This window comes from Ixodes scapularis, unplaced genomic scaffold (genome assembly GCF_016920785.2).
Source record: "Ixodes scapularis isolate PalLabHiFi unplaced genomic scaffold, ASM1692078v2 PGA_scaffold13__105_contigs__length_92229423, whole genome shotgun sequence".
Lineage (NCBI taxonomy): Eukaryota > Metazoa > Arthropoda > Arachnida > Ixodida > Ixodidae > Ixodes > Ixodes scapularis.
In genome coordinates this window covers 45,472,344-45,492,374 of record NW_024609839.1, presented here as the reverse complement: position 1 = coordinate 45,492,374, position 20,031 = coordinate 45,472,344, and the positions used below count along the sequence as shown (strand labels likewise).

The 20,031-nt window shown below is 46.1% G+C and overlaps 2 protein-coding genes across 2 annotated transcripts in view; one reads left to right on the top strand and one right to left on the bottom strand.

Annotated features, from left to right (window-relative positions):
• The window catches only part of LOC8042867 (acetylcholinesterase), a 309,154-nt gene that overhangs the window by 41,839 nt on the left and 247,284 nt on the right, over positions 1-20,031 (top strand). The gene's annotated exons all lie outside the window — the stretch shown is intronic.
• LOC8042865 (gamma-aminobutyric acid type B receptor subunit 2) overlaps positions 7,141-20,031 on the bottom strand; it is a 115,271-nt gene continuing 102,380 nt past the window's right edge. The window contains exons 16-17 of the mRNA XM_042289620.1: positions 17,747-17,830; positions 7,141-8,848 (exon numbers count right to left, since the gene is read on the bottom strand). Of these exons, the coding sequence (XP_042145554.1) occupies positions 7,991-8,848; positions 17,747-17,830 (942 nt within the window). The 3' untranslated portion in view covers positions 7,141-7,990. The remainder of the gene's footprint in view (positions 8,849-17,746; positions 17,831-20,031) is intronic.

Here is a 20,031-nt window from a genome sequence, read left to right as displayed (position 1 = left end):
TGTATTCTGTGTGTTCAGAGATGTATGTATATCTACCACCATGTAGCGATCACAAGTTTGGGGAACTTGAAGTAAATTTTTTTAGAGTTTGCTGGCTAAAGAGAGCCATAGGATAAGCCACAGAGGAGTCTTTAGCCAACCATTAGACAAGCTAAAGAGCACTATGGCTGGACAGCGATAGGGCCATAGACAAAGCTAAAGAGCCCCATTAAGGCGACCATAAAAAATGCTAAAGACAGCCATAGAAAATTCTTCAGCTAATTGGACCAAATAGCTAAAGCCGACCATACAAAGAATTTTCTATAGCCGACCATAGGACATTTTTGTACGGGCCTAACAGCCGTCAGGCGAGTCGTGGTGAGTGAGGAGGGATACTGCTCGTGCATGCAGCGTCGATGAGCAGTTCCATGACTGAGCTAATCTAATAATGTTGACCGTGGTGCCGATGGTGCCCATATAAACCACGTGATCATCATATCTAGTTAACGCTTTCATTCTAGGCGCCCCCGTGCTGGCCCAGCCCGCCTCGCTACGCGGTCGCACACTCTCGAACTTCTCGGTATACTCCAACGTATACCCTTGCTCTCGTCCCCTTGCCCTTTGATCTTCCAACCTACATGCGCGTGTGCGATCGTCGCAGGCGACAGCAAGTTCATCCCTTACGATCTGTTCATCGTCACTGCAGCCAGTTGCGAGCCAATCGAAGTCAAAATGACCAGCTTCTAACATCTTTAGATAACACCAGTCTCATCGCCGCTGCGATCAGTATCGAAGACTCCGACGAAGTGAGCGATGCCGTAGACGTCGTCGTCTCGAAGCCGTGTGCTCGAAACGCTGAAAGTAAATGAGGAAGCTGGGGCACGAGACACCAAGAGGGGACGCCGCGTGGCGGGCGGGTGACGTCGCTGACTCAACAAACATGGCAGCATTTTCGAATGGGGCAGGTCCGAGTGTCTCGCACATGATTTATATACATAAATTTATCCACAAAACTATCGCGCCATTTTCAAAACAAATTTAGCAGGATTATAGGAACGTACAATGGGTCCTAGAAGTTAGCCGTCTCGTATTTTAGTTTTGGCATGTCCCAGCGAAAGTTGATTCTGGCACGAAGTTGTACGGTTGCACTATGTCGGCAACAAATGGAGCGATGTGCCTACGGCGTGGCGGTGCGTATGTTGCGATTTCGCGACAGCTGGCATCGATCACTTGGAGGGAGGCAACTGTTTATAGAATGCGTAAAACTGGTGCGGTTGCGAATCCGCGACTTATTCAGGAGGGGTTAACTCGACATAAGTTGTCAAACACGGTTGAATGCTTCTTTTTTTTTTTGCCTCAAGTGGCCTTTTATAGATGACCGTCACATTCACCTAGATGTTGCATGAACAAAAAGAATGATGGTAACCCCATTGCTATTGATGACCGTCACATTCACTTAGATATTGCAGGAACAGAAAGAAGGATGGCAACCGCATCGCTAATTCAATCGTCTTTAAGTGCATGCTTCCTACAATATACTTACTCTGTCCAGAATTTACCCATCTTGTCACCTTCGTGGAATGTACTGGTACACTGGCGCCAAAAGCTTCTCGCCGAAGAATAGCAAAAGGAACTGCACAAATCACGAGCAACATCACAACAGGGTTCTATTCTCCGGTTCAGGTTTTCATACAAAAAGACAATAATTGGTCAATGGAGACACGCCGCGGGTTGCGGTTAGCCGACCGGCTTGCTCAAAAAACCTCCAGCATCAAACTCGAAGTTGCATTGGATCGGCAGTGTCGGTACCTTGACCGAACGCTTTATCGAGTTTGCAAGGGCGAATCGGCTTTGTGTCGGAAAGACAGCGACGACGAGGCATGTTTGATGAGCGATAGACGCTCGCTTCCCATGCTTAACGCACGATTTTTTTAGATGACGGAATGGATTGTCTGCGAGACACATTCCAGAGACTGGTAAGAGCTATGTAAACATGCATATTATGGCTTGGGCATGTATGGACTTACACTAGACGCCTCAAAGTTAGCTTCGTTTTCCTCACCTCCGAGTGGCGACAAAGAGCAAATGCTGCTTGCTCATCGCATGGCGTTCTCACACAGCACGATTTTGGCTCATCCCGAGAGCGCACATATATGGGACTAGTGTCTTCTTGTGATTGCTAGTTTTTGTCTGGTAATTCCTGTTGGATGGCTTTTATCGGCCGACTTCAATATTATGCATCATCTCGCAAGTTGTTATCGGTGCTATTTAATGCATGAGCACTCATGCAGGACTTTAAAGCCACATGCTTGCACATTTGCAGGCACTGAAGACAAGGAGCCCGCAATCTGCTGGAGGCTTATCCCGGAGAAACCGGCGTCTAATCGTGATTTTGGTTGCGCTTCAAAAGATCCGCAGGTGGTCGAAATTAATCCACAGTCCTCCGCTAAGGCGGGCCAGATGCCCTTCGTTGATTTGGCATGTAAAATCTCAGAATTTCACTTTCTTAGCTCAGCTGAGGATGTCATTTGCAAGCATTCTATCTTGTAAGCGGTTCATATCAGTAGTTAATAAGCCATATCAATGAAGTAACAAAGGTTTGAGAAACGCAAGTTGAGTACAAGGTCTAAAATATTCAATTCAGTATCACACTGATGCTTAAAGGAATGCTGAACCGAAATTTTGATTTCAGAAAATAACGCGGAAGCGCTAGGTGGGACGCTACAAACCCGACAACATCACTCATAAAGCGATATCTCCAACAGATGGTCATATTTTTGTAAAAGAAGAGCGCGCTTGAACAAGGCCAAAAAGGTCCGCGACGTCGTAATTCTCGTTCAATCGCATCCTATTTTTACAAAAATGCGGCCATCCGTTCGAGATATTGCTTTATAAGTCGTGTTTTGGGGTTTGTGATGCCCCGTTGAACACTCCCGCTACCTTATTTCGTAAAATTCAAATTTCGGTTCAGCATCCCTTTAGGCAACAAGGATATGCCGACAATGTGAAGTAACCATCTTTCATGTCTTATAAATGGGGTACCACATTTTCAGGTGAAACCACAAAACAGTCAGCACTGGTTTATTGCTAAGAATTGGGGACATCAGTCATGTAATGCCAAATTTATTGACTTGAATATCTCTAGAGCCATTGTTATTTAACGCACCGTTGTTCTTTCCTATGCAGTTTAATTATTTTAATTTAAACCATGTCTCGTCAGAACCTTTCCCAAGATCAAATCACCACTTTGATTACTGGTATCTGTTTTGAAATAACTGCCAGTGCATTTGTCTCTTCCAGACTATACGGTAGGATAAGCGGAATGCACTCTAACCCCTGTGGTAGGGTAACATGTTACCAGTTAGCAGCAGCTGCAAACTTTCTTTACATTCTTGGGTAAACACTCATCATGAGCTAAACCAGACAAGGTGGCAAACATGGTAGTACAACGGATATGCCAACATCAAGTTATACCCAACACTAATTTGCGGCAATGAGTTTTTGTGCTCTTATTGCTTGATGTGATGAGCAGATGACTTAATGCAGGATGTTGTATATTCTTGTTTCCGGTAAAGAGGTGCTAAACACATGAGTCACAATCACACCTTTTCTTCTCTGCTGCAGCTCCCTTGGGAGTGCTGAGGAGAGCACACAGAAGCTCATCTGACAGATTGATACATAATACTGTATTACTTTTCTTAGCATGCTTTTCTGCATGATAAGCACGATGGCATCCTGAGTTTGCTTCAGTATGCGGTAAGGGACTCTATTATACGTATAGTGCGGAAGTCTGGTGCATCATGTACTAGTTTCAGCAGCTGTGCTGTCAAAACGAGTGTCTTATTTTGGAGCTGTGGGCTGCATGTCTTTGCAAATGATCGTCCCATTGTTTCTGCAGCTTGAAGATGCCAGGTTGCTTAGGTTCCCCTTTTTGCTGCAAATTTCATATGAAGGAATCTTTTGTTCGAAGGTAAAATTATTCTGATACCACAATCAAGATGTTTCTGAACTGAAATTTACTGGCGAATCGGGCTATCTACTTTATTTTGTTTTAAGTTAAAGTCCTCATTGTGAAAAAACAATGTTTTCAAAACTTGCCACAGGACAGATGTGCATCTCATATATCGAGGTAATCACTCTTCCTGAAATATTTACATTTGAGTTATAAAAACTAGATAGCTCGAAGTCCCACATCCCCCACTTTATATTCAAGCAGTCAAAATGATGCTCAATAGCTTCATTTGCATATCATAAATTTCTTAACGAAGAGTGACACATCTTCTTATGCAGGCATGGAAAGTTGTCCCAAAGAGGCTGGAAATTTGCGCTGTACACCTACATCTGAAGTTAAATCTCCCCTGCAAATTTCATTGCGATTTCTTGAGTAGTTCAGAAGTTCAACCTCTAGCCAATAATGCTATGCAAAGCTTTAGGATCTCTCAGTTGTGTGGTAAGCCAAGCTTGGCACCCTATCAGTTTTTGTTGACTCTTCATCTTATGCGGAACCTCACATTGATGGGCCTTGTGTTCAGTTCAGCTGCTGAGCTGAGGAGCCAGCATTGGTGTTTGTTATTGTTCCTGCTCACAACAATTGCTCCTTGCTTTACCACTTCGGGAGCTCTCTTTTTCATAAAGACTTTAAGGTAGTAGTGTTATTTTTGCCTTTTTAAATTGCTGAAGCATTGCACATAAGTTTCTGCTTATCCAGTTATTGGAAAAGGTCTAGGTTCCTTGGAGGCCTTGTCAATGGCAAGTTCCTGGAGCAGTGGGCCTGATGGAGTGCTAGTGCATTTAGGCTGAGAAAGACTGGGAGACATATTACAAGCTGGTAGTTTCTAATAAGGCACTTTGGGTTTGGCATACTGGGCTGTTACACGATCAGCTTTTCGTACTTGCACATCACACACATTTGGGTCATGGAGACTACCACATTTATAGTAGTCACGGCTAACATGTAAACCTATCAACATTTGAAAATATTAACAGATAGTACCTTGCAGTTTGCAAGAACCACACTGAAATGAAGAATTTCGCAGTGTTTTTTGTGGATGTGTAACTTGAATGTATGGTCATCTACACAGTAGGAAAGACAACTCCTTGTGATTAGCTTGAATTTGACAAGATTTTCATCAATTGTTTTTGATAACTGTATAGCTTTGTACATTATTTGTGCTCATTGGCCTCCAGTCTAACTTGACACATCGATGCAAACCTGTAGGAGAAACGAACATGTGATAGGCCTAGAAGGAGCTACATACAAATGATCACTTGCAAGAGTGGCAGACATTCCTGACAAGGATGGTAGAAGCTCGTAGTGATGTATAGCATGGATACTATTGATCCCAGTACACTTCTGTGATTGAGATATTTCTTTCCCTACAATTAACTTGCTGTTTTGGAGAAGTTTGTGTGACATGATATGTTTAAAAGAGTTATACTAGAGCTAGACCAGTGGAGAGATTATAGGGTTAGCAAGCACAAAGGAAACTGAGCCGCCGAAAAATGTCGGTGATATAAAAATTCTGGTAATTCATACACAGTCAGACTTCCCAGACTCTGACACTAGTGGTGTGCACTTGGAGTGTCTGACTCGGGAGTATGTCCAAGTTAAGGGGCACCCAGTATAGTGCATAAGCTTCATCAGCACTCAAAAGACCTAATCTCAGGAAGTGTTTAAGCCCTGTCCATCGATCTGTCAACCAGAGTCCAGCATCCCTCTCGCATTCAGTTGGCCAGATGCCAACATACGCTAGCCTCTCTCAATGGTGTATGTCTGACTTCGTTTGAGGGACCTGCGTGGACACGGCTTTGCAGAGCTGTCTGACCTGGGAGGTTTTGTAGTGTGTTGTCGAAATTTAGAGGGAAACGACTAAGCCTTTATGTTTTTCTTGAATTCTAAGATGGTTAATAGCTTATGCTGTTGTTTCGGCTGGTTTTCGGAGACATTTCAATATAAACAGTGGAGGATAATGAATCTAGGGACCGGCCTTTAGCATTAATCCTGCTTTGTTTCGCAGATTGCACGTAGTAGCGTGGTGCGTGCTATGGTAGCGCCACAAGTACCATTTGTTACCATGTACCGTAGAATACCGTGCATCCGCCCATTCAACACTGAGCGCGCCCACCCACAAAATTTGAAACATCTGAAAACAATATGCACAGTACATATATATGTAATAATTAATGACCTCACATGCGTCCATCCCCTTTTTTCGCGATTATCGTCAAATTCTGACTGGGTGCTTGCTCGGCATTTTACGGTAGATTTTCCATGATAGCGTAAAGGAGAAATGAGCAATTGACAAGCCAAAGCTGGCTTCGGCAAAATTAAAGGAAGTCACCGAGAGACCAACATAAGTCGCTGAGGAGCCAAAAGACTGAATACAAAGTCCAAATAGGTCTGTGAAAGACTGCTCTGTCATAAAGGTTTTGCACAGGATTGCAGTATTTGGAAGCTAAAGCCAGATTCTGACATGCAGCGCAATGCTGATCCAGCCAGCGCTGATTCTTTCTTCCATCATCGAGATTTTTTTCCTTTTATCTGGGGCGTGACAACTGAAACGCTCGATGCATTCATGTAGCGATATTCACTACCTTTTAGGTGCGATTTCTCAGCAGTCAATAAATGATTATGAAGGAAGTTTGACATGGGATCGCATGGTGGTGCTAGTGCACTTGTTTCCTAAGTTTCTAATGAAAGCAATGGCTTGTTGTCGTTTGCACTTAGGTTTCTACCTACTTTTGTAAGTGGTAATTACTCCTCGTCCAAAATTACAAGTTTGATGCTTCTTCAGAAATGCTTCAACGGCGTTTATCACTTCATCATGGAATTCGCTGTTCTTAGACGAGCACAGGTCACCGGAATTAAAAGCAACGGGACACATCCTTGCCTTCACTTCCCAGATATGAAATGTTAAAGGGCACAGTCACTGGTAAATGTTCCTTCTCACCTGTTACAGAACTGGTGTTAAACTTATTGCTAAGTCAGCATGGACACAGCACTCCATTTGGCACTGAGTTAGCACTGTGCTATATGTGAGAATGAAGTTCAAAGGCAGGCTAGTTTTCAGAAGACTTGTAAGATGAGCAGCCTTCACTTTGCTGCTTATAATCCAAGAAAATGAGTGAAATGTCAAGTGAAAGTGATAAGGGACAGTTTCACTCATTTAGCAAATGATGTCATTAAGCTCTGTTTCAAAGCTGTAAATGTGAGGATGTGACATTTCCATTATACACTTTGTTGATAAATTGCTGCGCGGTTTAAAATTTAAATATTTCTTGTGATGCTCAAACATCCAACAATTATTTTGCCTATAATCCTACGTAATGAAGACGAGCATCTTAGGTCTGAATTCATTTTGTATGGGCAGTCATGGACAACAGGGGCTTAGGAACCATTAGGTTGGTCTAGGATTGTACTAGTATTATATAAACAGCGACAGCCAAGTCATTCCTAACACTCCGAAGCTCCAAGCAATTAGAGCACAAAGACTGCTGGAGCATCCCTACGACGTTGTTTACGAAACCTGCGATGGAATGTACATCAAATTCATTCCCGGTGAAAGCTCTTTAAAACATCGACAGTGATGTATTCGATGACCCCATGTCAGTGTTGCCTATTTTACATCTATCACCCTGCTTCTTGCGTTCGGTTCCTCTCTATTTTTTCACGCTTCACAATTAATGCCATAGGGCCTGTTCCGTTCTAAACGAACTGTCCGCTCTATAGAACCACATGAGCCTTGCCCAATATATGTATATATCTATACAATAACAATTAAATGATCGCACTATTTGGTGTGCTTCAATTCTAATGATCAACAGCCATAAACACAGTGGGGTCAGCATGTACGCTAGCCAATAGTTAGCAAAGCATAGCTCATACGGGTAACAAAAGGGTAACCATGAATGCAGCATTCTCGTAATACATGGGACCTCTAAACACCCTGCAGATATTACCAAAGCGTTCTCTCAAACACCAGGTAACGGGCCGCGAGCCCACAGCAAGTCGTCAGACGTCCACGGACTCTGCCGCTTCTAGTTGTCTTAAAAAATGTTCGCGCTGGGCCCGCAGTATCTCCCTGGAGACACCATGTGCCTCATCCTCCTCAAATGCCTCCCGGGACGTCTCTTCCCTCGACGCATTGTCCCTGGAAGGATTGTTCCGAGACACCGGCGTGGTGGCCACCGACGAGTCGTCGTCGTTCATCTCCTCCAGGACTCCGAGCTCGCCGGCTACGGCAGGCTCGAAGCACGCCGGGGACCAGTTGGCGAGAGTCGACGACGAACCACGATTAAAAGTCCGGCAACTCACGTATGTGTCGTCGTCTGACGACACTGTGCGGTACTCGTCCGTGGTGCTTCCGCCGTTCGCGACCACCTCGACCGACTGGTACACCGAGTCGCGACCGCCGTCCTCTTCGTCGTTGTCCTCGATGCCCTCGGAGCTTGGGGATGACCTGAGAGCCGGGAAGGAGCCGGCATGGCCCATGGCCATCCTTGACAATGGGTCATCCGGACCGCTCGCGTTATCCAGCGCTGCGATGGCCGGAAGGCTGCTCCTGAGTCGCGGCAAGCCTCGTGGAGACCTTCCCTCTGGTCGCTTTGGAAGCAGGTCTTCTGCGCGGAGTTGGAGGAGGGTCCTGGTGCTTGGAATGGACAGCGGGGATTCTGGAATGCCCGCGTGGATGACGGAGTGGATCTTTGCGGGGTGTGGGGAGTAGGGGTTTCGGAATCGGTGGGGAGGGGGTCCGGGAGAAGAAAATGCCGTGGTGGCACCCGCTGTGGTGATGGCTGAGATGCCCTCCGACTCCAGGGATGCCCGCTTGCGCTTGAAACGCTCCAGAAGGGAGGACAGGGGGCTTTCCGACTGCAGCATTTTTTGGGGGGCGAGCAAATAAACATGAGTATCAGTGAGAGACATTTGAATATTGTTTAGCTCACCATAGGTGGTATCCGCTGGGTGCCATATTTGACCGTAGCGTTTCTCAGTGCATATTCGGAACAAGCCCCCATATATCTTTCGAGAACTAACACTCTTGGTGGTGTGTAATGCACGTTGAGAAAGCGCTGTGAAAGCTCATCGTAAACTCGCGCTTAGCAGCAACGGACTCTGCTATGGTCGCCAGTGAATGCCACCTATTGCGGAACAACTAGTGAGACTTGCGACATACACTTTTTCAATGCTCACCAGTACGCCTAGACAGACGTGGTCCTTGGGCCAAGAACGTAGGGTTTGTGAGAAGTACAATATGATTCGACGAGACCTCTACTGCATATTCTAAGAGCAGAACCCTCCTCATGTAGACTCTAATAATTCAGCATGTTATTCTGTATGAATTTAAAGTTATCTGTAAATATTATGGCAGTCGCTCGCATACACACCAATGCCTCATCCCGCGGCATGGCCCACGACAAGAGTAACGAAGGCAAGTTAACTTTTAACGAGTTGGAATATGAGCACCTCTGTTAATCTAGCGCTTTACTGCTATACCTTCATAGTGTTTGATTGGCTCTACTTACTGGTGGTGTTGGCTCTGGTCAATACAGCAAGAGTGTTGAAACATAGTTCGTCAGCTGCTATTTTGTTGTGCTATTTGTAATAGCCGCATCATAACACATAAAATAAAAGTAGCTTAAATTGTTTCTAAGCAGGCGCCATTAAAATGAAATTTCAAAAAGTCGGCGCGTTACGGCCGGCTTTTATTTGTTATTTTTGCACTGTACTGGTGCCTAAGGAGAAGCATCTCTCTGCCAAAAGTGAGCGTTCTCAAATTTTTCGGAAGGAATGCTTCAGGGGCGACTTACAGAATCGTCTTCTGCCGGGCAGAAAGCCGGTATCCAGTTCCCTTTTCTTCATTCCAACTCCCTCTCTTCCCTCGCCCTCTCCCCAAAAGAGCGGGACTTTGAGCTACTCCCATCAAAAACGGGGAGGGTCTCCCCTTTCGCGAATGGAAAAGAGCAATTGAGGGAAAGTTTCCTCCTTTCTGGCTGCTCGTCGACCTTTAAGCGGGTTGAAACGTTTACAGGTTCGCACAGCAGTGCGGGACCGCGTCACCTTGCGTCACTCTGCAGCACACCGAAGCATTGGTGGAGCAGCACCACTCAGGGTGGCGAGAGCGCTAATTGACAATACGGCGAGCAAGTTCTTCGGCTTCTTGCGCACCTCGTGCGCTTGTCTACCCGTCATATGGGCCCACGTGCATTTGCTTCCCCCCGACCTCGAATCATGGCGGCGCGTGCTCGGCTGCATCATTGTCTCGCACTCCCGGCGCGATCTTTAATCAAATCAAAGCAGTTTATTTTCACCTTGTACAAAGAAGATGAAGGAGCTGTGGAAAAAAGCTACAGCATTGCAGCTTCACAAGTCCACAGACCCTTAATATTAGCAGCTAAGCAGCATCGTGCTAAAGTATTCACAGAAGAGAAGAACAAAAACAAAAAAAAAGGCGGGAAGAAAAGTAATTTTAACAATACATTGCAACAACACACTAACAAAAAAAATATCATTGTGATCATAAATGTTTAGGGCGCACACATTTAAACAAAAAAATCGCAAAAAGTCATACTCTCTCGGTTTCATACATTCTGCGGAATTCACTGTTCTTACAGGTAAATAAATCAAAATGCACAAGATGATATGTGTTTAGTAAAGACGGTAGTACGAAACTTAGGCAATTTTTTCCGTAGTTCGAACGAAGTGTACGCACTACCCAATTTTCTCTATGTCTTGTTGAGTAACTAGTTATGTTCTTTATTTGAAGATGAGGCAGATCACGTAAGTTAGTAATATTGTTTCGTGTTTCGAAATTATACCTCGAACTTAATCGATATCTATAGAATGCACTGGTTACATGGTAGTGGTAGAACAAGTGAGTACTTGGCGCTTCATAAGGCTCATTGTAAATATGCCGAAGACATTTTTTTTGTAATATATGAACTTATATATGTTGCTCTTTCAGTAGCAGGCCCTTCTTGCGTCGTTCCAAGGTGCAAAAGGCGTATTTTGTAACACTTGCTCGCCATATAATCAAGCAGAAGTCCATTTCACTTATGTTCACCTTGAGGGTACAGCGAACATGGTGGATCATAGCCTCCTCTATACTGAGAAAACCTGGCAGATCGCCACGAGACGCGTCCGTCGAAAGTGAAAAGGTAGAGCGGCAGACAACGGATGAGAGGAGACTCATGTAACGCGCGCCCCGCTGCGGGGAGACGCCGAAACACACTTGTCCCGAGCCAACGTTACTAGAACACTCAGTTGGGAAACTCGCCGCGGGCCGCTGGTGTCCACCGAGACCGAGCTAAATACGACAACAGCGCCACTCTTTCTCATTTGTCTGTACTGTGGTCACCTTAAGCTTTTACATAGCATATTTTTGCGTAAAAACAAAGGGAAAAGACTCTTTTGGTATGAAATTACTTGGAGCTTTGTACAAAATGATGGGCGCGTGATGTTTTTAAAATCTTTAGTTTGCAGGGTTTTGCGGCACAATTAATATTGTTTTTGTACAATCATGCCTCAGCGGTGCTTTCAGGTAGCGCGTCCCGACCTAGGTGCATTTTAACTTCAGTAGTAAGTCGCGGCGCGTCCGCTGGAGAGGCGGGGGTGGCACCCCTGTAACCCCTTCCGCTGTATCTGTTTCGGCTCCAAAATGGCCGATTTAAGCCAAAATGGAATTAACGTGCAGTTCCTCGAGTGGCCGCTGCGGGAGAAATGGCGGCGTTGTGTTCGTCATTAGCTCGGTGCTCGAGGACAGATCGGGGACACTTTTTCAGATAAGTCTCTCTCGCAGTTTCCCAACTGAGTGTTTTAGTAACGGTGTCCCGAGCTATGAAATGTCCGCTCGTGCTCCTCGCATTCCTCGCGCTACCGCTTCTTCTCTTGTCGGGTTTGAAAACCATGTTTCGGGTCTTCGCCGTTGCGAAAGCTGTGCGCTGACGACCAGGTGCCCCGAGAAATGCTCTGTGCTACCAAATCTGCGACCGGGCACTCTATAGCTCCGTCGTCGAACTGCCAGGCTTTGGACGGAAACATGCTTTTATTTATATATATCCGGTGTTCCACGTTAATTTTGCCAAGGTTTGAAAATATGTTGGTGCATTTTAGACAGACGAAACAAAAGGAATAGGTTTGTTCATTGTTTGGACCAAGTCAGGCTATTTTTCGTATTTTACCCAGCTAACTAATTAATTACGATTCATTTATAAACTTTCAAAATAATCATTTTAGAGCTCACTCCAATGCCAAAGCTGTAGATCGTCCTCAAAAACATCCAATTCAGTAATTATTTTTTTTCAAGAAATCTCTAACACGGTTTGTTTTTCCGAGCTTCTAGAAAGGTGCTCAAATTATGAAGAAGAAAAAACGAATTGAGGACAGACACACTTCCGATTGCTCACGTGTAGCGAAAGCATTCTTACACGCAGCGCATTCCTAAGAGCAGCGCTCTGGCGGTGACGTCACACTCCTCCATTGCGCAGGCGCGGCGAACCCCGCCGGCTTCACGACGACTTTCGTGACGAAGCATATTGTTGACATGAGCTTTTCTTTGTGTTTTATTTCTAAGGCGCGTCCGCTTTGACCCTGAGCGCACCCGCCGGCTTCCGTGACGAAGCATCTACGTTGCTTTGCTTTCCTTTGCGTTTTATTGGGAATGAGAATTTAGGTGCCGGTTCGCTCAGCCAGTGGGATTTTAGGTGCCGTTTCGCTCAGCCAATGCGTATTTAGGTGCGGGTTCGCTCAGCCAATGGGTATTTAGGTGCCGTTTTCCGCCGGCTTCACTCCATGAGACAGTTAATACTTTCGCATTAAAAACGCGAGTGTGTCAACAGCGCCTTGTCAGAAGTGCTCTATTTAGCATAGGGGCCTAGTTTATTCAAGCCACTGCTGAGAGCGTTGCAATACAAAACGAAGAAATGCAAAGTCATGGTTTTTTTTTTATTAATTTGCGTTTATCTTTAAAGCGCAGCTCTTATGCACCCGTTTCCGGTTTGAGTGGCGTCGGCGTAAGCGTGCGTTGCATTATGGAACGTTTCCCATGATAGGGAGTTTTAGAATTGCGCACGCTAAAGCTTTGCGTACTCAAAGAATACCGTCGTCGCCACTGCGCATGCGCCGAACGCTAACCACGTCTTGCGCTTTGCGTGCGCTATTTTAGCGTACGCTATTTTTTGGAAATTGCGTGCGTACGCAATAAAAAAGTCTTTGCGCTCCTCCAAGGTGGATTCATAATGAGAAGTTGGCAAAAGCCAAGACGAGCGCAGTTAAAACAATGGCGGCCCCCAGGACCATGACTGCGTCCGCTTTGGCGGCGTCGTGAGCGCGACGTCGGCGGCATCCTCGCGACTGCGATTTTCAATACGGGATGACATTGCACTCGGTTTGTGGTTTGGCAACGATCTCTGGCAACTTGATGCTTGCGACGTGCGGACATTTCTCGGCGAAGGCAGCGAAGGTCGTCAATGCACGAGACCTCTCTTCTCGAAGCGACGCAAGCGGACACGACCAGTCGGCCGCTCGCGTCAGACCAAAAAAACTTTTTTTTTCATGCTACAGTATTTCGCGTGTGAAATAAAAATTTTAACTGTATCTTGGTGGCGTTGCAAGCGCAAGATGCTTGGAATTTTGCGTCGCGGCAGAGAAACCCCAGGCAGCACAAAACGTCGTGGAAACGTCGAGAAAAAGTCCCGGACGTCCGTGACGTCCCGTACGACTTCGATCACGTTTTTTCGATGTTGAGGTGACGTCCTTATATAACGTTCCATTAGGGTCCAATCAGTGACGTTGTGACGACGTTGTATTTCAACTCAAACGTCGTCAACGTTCCCACGACGTCGATGCACGACGTTCTCACAACGTCCAACGCTCACGTTTCTTTGACGTTGAACTTAAGTTCATAAATGACGTCCCATTATCGTCCTGCCCGTGACGTGCTGGCGACGTCACGTTTCAACTTTAACGTCGTCATCGTCGCCACGACGTCAAGACAAGACGTTTTAGCAACGTCGAACACTCACGTGTCTTCAAAGTTAAAATGAAGTCCAGGGTGACATTACATTATTGCCCCGTCGGTGACATTTCTGCGACGTCGTGTTCACACCTAAATGTCGTAAACGTCATACAAGTCGTGCTTGCAACGTCGACCACTCACGTTCTGTTCGACGTTTTTAGAGTTCCAGCTCAATTTCCAGCCGCAGAATCACTGTGGTCAAGGTGACAGTGCTCAAGAGCCGCAAACAAAACTTAATTTTTGAGAGGTTGAGAAGTTTAATTATTTATATATTAATTTGCGTATTTCAAAATGCTATTATTTCACATCGATGACGCTAAAGAGGGCATTTACAAAACTCAATGTACACGGAAGAAAAAAAATAATATGAAAGCATGTTGGGAATATCATTCCCTTTAGATGTGTTTGTTATAATTTTGGTTTGTTTAAAATATTGTTACAGGTTTAATTTGCGAAGCCCATGGCGTCTAGAACGGATCGAACTGTACCATTCTTGCATTTTGCACGCGCGTTGTCGTCTTCCATGGGTCCTGGGCCCTGGCACGCGCCTCAGGGGCGCCGCTACACTATCCCCTCTCCAGGTTATTTCAAGCCTGTATCCTTTCCTAGGAGCATCCGTACTGCTCCGCGACCACCCGAGATTGTTTTAAGGTTCGTCAATTTCTCTTCATATTTTGTAACCCATGCTCACCTGCGCACAACTAAAAAATTTGCATCAACATCGCAGTTCATTCATAACACCAACTTCCAGCGCCTTAGCGCTTTCCGTAGATCGGGGCGCAGTCTTGTCACGTGACTGACAGTACATATCTGGCTTTCGTTGCCACTGGTGATGTACCCAAACGAAAATCGCATGCCAGCACACACTATATCAGAGCACAACTTCACTGCACACTTGCGCATATTTGGAATTGACTCAAAAAAAAAAAAAAAAAGAATGCCAGGCAATGACGAAATTCGGTAGATACTGTCAACGGTTTGTGGAAATTGACATTCATAATGCCAACCCCTGAATGGCCCAGATGACGGTCCAAAAAGCGTTCAAGCCCAGTCCGCACTTACGTGCCGGAAAAAAAAAACACAAAAAAAGAAAGAAAAAAACGAAAACAAAACAGCCGGCACGGCGTGAGAGAGAGGGCGAAGGTAGGCAGAGGAGATGCCAGTGGCACCTCCATAGAGCCCCATGCGATGCGTCGGGAAACTCGGCATGAAGAGGGCGAGAGAGAAAAGTGGGGGAAGATAGCGACGACGAACAATTGACAAGCCTAAGTTCCGGGTGCGCGTATTTTGAATTTTCTCAGTCGTTCCCAAAATATTTCACTCAATGTTCTGTTCTTCGAATTGGCCAAGAGAGAACAGCTCTGGGACCCGGTCCAGCTTTTTCCGAAAGCCAGTCACTAGCACCGGCCGTCACGTCTACGGGTCTACGAGGCAGGCTGCTATGTCGCCGTGATTTTTTTTTTTTTTTTTTGTGTCCGCATACAGTATAAGTGCTGCGATTGGATGAGTCGTTCAAGTCGCGCCCGTGAAGAAGTCGGTGATCGCCAAAAACGTCGTCGTATTCAGTCACGGATCGAGGACCTTTTTCAAGGCCATAACGCTTCACACGTTGAATCGTACTACTGCTCGGATCAAGGTGCCTGTGAGGATATGAATGACGCCCCCCAGAAAACAAGTGGCAGTGCACATAACGGCGCGTTAAGTCCAGTCTCCGATCAAGACCCTTCAGACGCCTCCGACGATCCCAATCAAGAACGCCCAGCGGACGGGATCCCCCTTCTGAAGCCATTCCCGTGCACGCAGCGAGAGTACCAGCTACGCGCAATGGGACGGCTAAAGCAGGCGCGTCAGCGCATTAATCAGAAGCAGAACGAGGTAAGCGGTGGAACATTCCGCGCCCCGTGACATCGTCTCCTGTTAATTTATTCAAGCGAGTTTGTTTGTTCTTTTATATCTTTGAGGCTGGTACATCCAGGGACGTCTTTGGCATTCGCTCTGTATTGCATCTCGTGTCTGAACATGCTCAAATAAACAGTTCGTACCAAACCTGTTTTAGTTACTTCCTTCGTACTTGCTTGATAGCAACTTGCCTTCGCAATAATAAAAAAAAAAAATACTTTTTTTTTTTTTTTGGGGGGGGGGGGGGGGGGGGAGGGACACGACGTTTTCCCACGACGGCTAGGGAACGTAATTTGGAAAGGTTTCTCGACGTTCTGTGAACGTCGTTGGTAGTCCGGATGTCGTAAACACACGTATCATAAACGTCCAGGGAGGACGCGACGGCCCACTGAGACGTGCATGTGACGTGCAACAAACGTCATTTGGAACGTCCCCTCGACCTTCTGTGCACCTTTTCTCGCGGACATTTAAAGGTTTCATCGACGTCGAAGGAAGGTAACGTCCGGACCTTCGACGTTTTACGACGTCACGTTACAGACGTCTTCGACGTTCTTTCGACGTTTTTTTCACGTTTATGTGCTGCTTGGGACGCTATTCTAAAACTCTCGCGTAGCGTGCGCTAACGTAAGCGCTAAATTTAGCTCTAAAGCGCGCTAAAATCGCGTACGTTATTCTAAAACTCTCTAATGACGCACACGTGATGTCACGAGTGACGACACCGCGCGTTCCATTATGGGTAATTTTCCCCGCTAAATTTAGCGGGAAACGTTTTCCTGCTAAATTCTGCCGAAAACATCCCCCGCTTTATATAGCGAAAAGTTTCCCCGCTAAATTTAGCAAAAAATTTTCCCGCTAAATTTAGCGGAAAAATTTAACCCGATATATTTAGCGAAAATTTCCTGCTAAATGGCAGGAGAGGAGCAGGGCAGGGTATGGATGAGGAGGGGGGGCATAGCCCCCTCTCCGTACCTTCCCCTTCTCTTTAAGAGCTGCGCTCTAATTCGGCGTTACAGGGGATTGTAAAGGCCCGTTCACACTCTTGCGACCGAGTAAGACTGAGAAAGACTAGACCGGCTTTTAAGCCTCTTGCGATGCCTTAGGACCAGCTCTGCTGCTCTGGATCCGGTCCTAAGACGTCGCAAGAGGCTTAAAAACCGATCTGGTCTCTCTCGGTCTTACTCGGTCGTCAGAGTGCGAACGGGCCATAAACGTCTTTCATTTATTTTAAGCCCATAAACAGTTATATTAAGGTTTCTTCACAAAAAAACACCGAATAAGATGTTTCTGGGGACGCTCTGCAACTTTGTCATTGGAAATTTTGCTCTAAATTGAATATTTCAAAAGTTCATTAACAAATCTTGATTTATTTCTGAATAGGGCGAAATACCAACAAAAAGAAATTGTCTGACTCGCTCGAAGCAGTATGCAATCTTATTCCTTTGGTTTCGTCGTTTTAAAATGCACCAAAATACTTTCAAACTTTCACAAAAGTTACGTGGAACACCCTGTTCATATATTATTCTCAGTGGGTCTCACAGCAGCATTTTGCGTTCACACATCTATAAGCAGTATATCCAGCACTCTACCCTGCACAAGTTCAAGTGGGTCCCCCGAGCAGCTTGGGGTGTTGCACAGAGCATGCGCGGAGCTTATGCGCATTGCGGCGCCCCAAGCTGTTCGGGGGAAGCCAAAACACTCGGGCCCCCAATTCTAAAACTTCATATGTTAATCAGTTAGCACAAGCACGTGAGCGCGTGACTTCATTGAATGACTCTTTTGGAAAATGGCCCTTACTTTCTTCTTTCTTTTTTTTTTTCTTTTTGGAAGTTACCGTGGGTGTGATATCTTACGCTCACCTTGGCCGAGTTGGCATCAGACGATGCTTCTGTGGAAGTTGGTTCTCCCAAGAGCTTCTTCAGACGTGCGATCTCGAGATCCAGCTGCGAAATGATCCGGCGTTTGGGTTATGACAACTTCTTTCATCGGTGTTTAAATGGAAGCTGAAGCAAATGTCAACAGTTCGTGGTTTATATCCTTTTGCGCAAGTCCCCCGGCAAGTACTAACGAAGTTTTAAGTGACACAGGTGACTATACCCGCTCTAGACGTCCATTTTTAACAAACCACATTTAACAAACAATTAAACATTTTTTTAACAAACAAGTTTAACAAGCCTTGAGACGTTTTGGAAATAATTGGTTAGCACATCGAACCCCGCAGGAGGCGAACAGCACCCTTTCGAGAAACAAGCTATTGTAAGTTAGTAATTTTTTCCCCGTCACCGTCTTCCCCTTTATTATAGGGGCGATGCAACAATTTTCGTACTTTGCGCAAATAACGCTTAGAACGAATCCCTGACGTTAATGGACAGTTTTAGTTTAGCGTTGCCGGATCTCACGTCCGCAATACGCAATATTATAGCGTACGCTAAAAATAACCTGCTCGGACCGAATTTAGTTGTGCGTTACGTTTTCAAGTGAACACCGCGCATGATGTTGGTTAAATTTGCTAGAGCCGTAGAATTCCGCGTGCTTATAGCGCGACCATGCTCCTGGAAAGAAATATTCAAAAAGAAAAGTGTCCAATCATTTTATTTCAGATTAAACCAAGCCACAGCTGCCTCGTGAAGCGCACTTTTCTGCGGGGTACAAGGCTACGAGTACGAGTGCGTAGCCAAATTCGATAACGGAGCCTCCGTCACTCGTCCCGTGGAAACGGCACCTTTAATCAATGCTATCGCGGAATGAAATTCATGACCCTGATGTCCAGTGCATAGCGAGAACTTCGGCGATTTCTTTTAGAGTCGTTCGTCCGTCGGCGATGAACTGTGGGAATAGGCTTAGCGTTGAGCAGATCGCTGCGTCGACGCACACTGCGAGCGGCGAACATTTCCACTGTGCACTCCTTCAGCTGCAGGGCGATCTGACTCGACCGCGGTAGGTCCCAGAAAGAATCGCCGAGCTGAACACCACGCAATTTTACGTAACACAGAACTTCGAAAACACCACGTCGCCCTTGCTGCGCCAGTCGAGGCAACCGCCATCTTGAAACGGGCGTTCTCGTTGGGTCCGAGATCACTCGAGAGCGTCCCGCAAGGCCCGCTATAGCCACCAACGGAAAATCCCCAGCGTTGCGTGCGTACGCAATACGCTAGCCCTTCTATTGCGTTCTGCGCATGCGCACTCACGAACCGCAATCTTTTTACGTACGCAAAGCTATAGAGTACGGTCCACTAAAACTGTCTAATGACTTATAAAACAGGCGTTCGTTTTTCCTTCCACGCAATAGAAGTCCTAGAAAAAAATTAATAAAAAAAGAGCAGCGATCACCCCCTCAACTCACAGCCAGAACAAGCGGTCACGTGATCTGGAGCCGATTATATGTCGCCAATCGTGATCATAGCCACGCGCTGGGGTTGGCAAAGCACAGGGCACGCACTAAGTTCCAGACATTGTTATGGCTCGGCTACTGTCGTCGTTGCTGCGATTGGACACGGGTCACTACCCGAATGCTTCTCGAGCTAGTAATTATCACGAGCCCAAATCAAGTGCTCGCGGAATGCTTGGGTCCAATCTATGAACCGCATTCAAATACGTCATTGGGGTCTACTGCGATCCCCACATTACGTCATCAAATTTTGCAAAGGAGAGATTGAATGAAAATGATCGCTTTTGTCCTTGAAATTACACCGCAACAAAGGAGTTCCTTGGCCAGTGGCGTTGCGTGCGGGTATCCTTGAGCCCCACTAGTGCTAGTAAGCTCGTGTAAAGTGAAAAACACTCCAATTGAATATCGTTGCACCGCTCTTTAATCTGCAAGCATGTCTGTCAGCTGGCAGCAACACTGTATGACTATGCAGACAATCGAGGCCTTTTGTGGGAACATGCACTCTCTCAAGGGTATAGGCCTCCTGCGCTGAAGCTTTGAACGTATCTTGGCGCCCTCCGGAGGCGGGCGATAGAGTGTCTGAGTAGTACAAGTCCCGCGGCCCCGCACAATAGCAAACCTGTTCGGGCGGCTGTTTACCTCTGCACTTTGCCTTTATTTATGCGTTCGCGTGGTCACGATTCCAAATACGCCACCCGTAGTCGTCACCGCACAACGTCACCGCACAACCCGAGGTCGCCGCAAGCTAGCAATTTT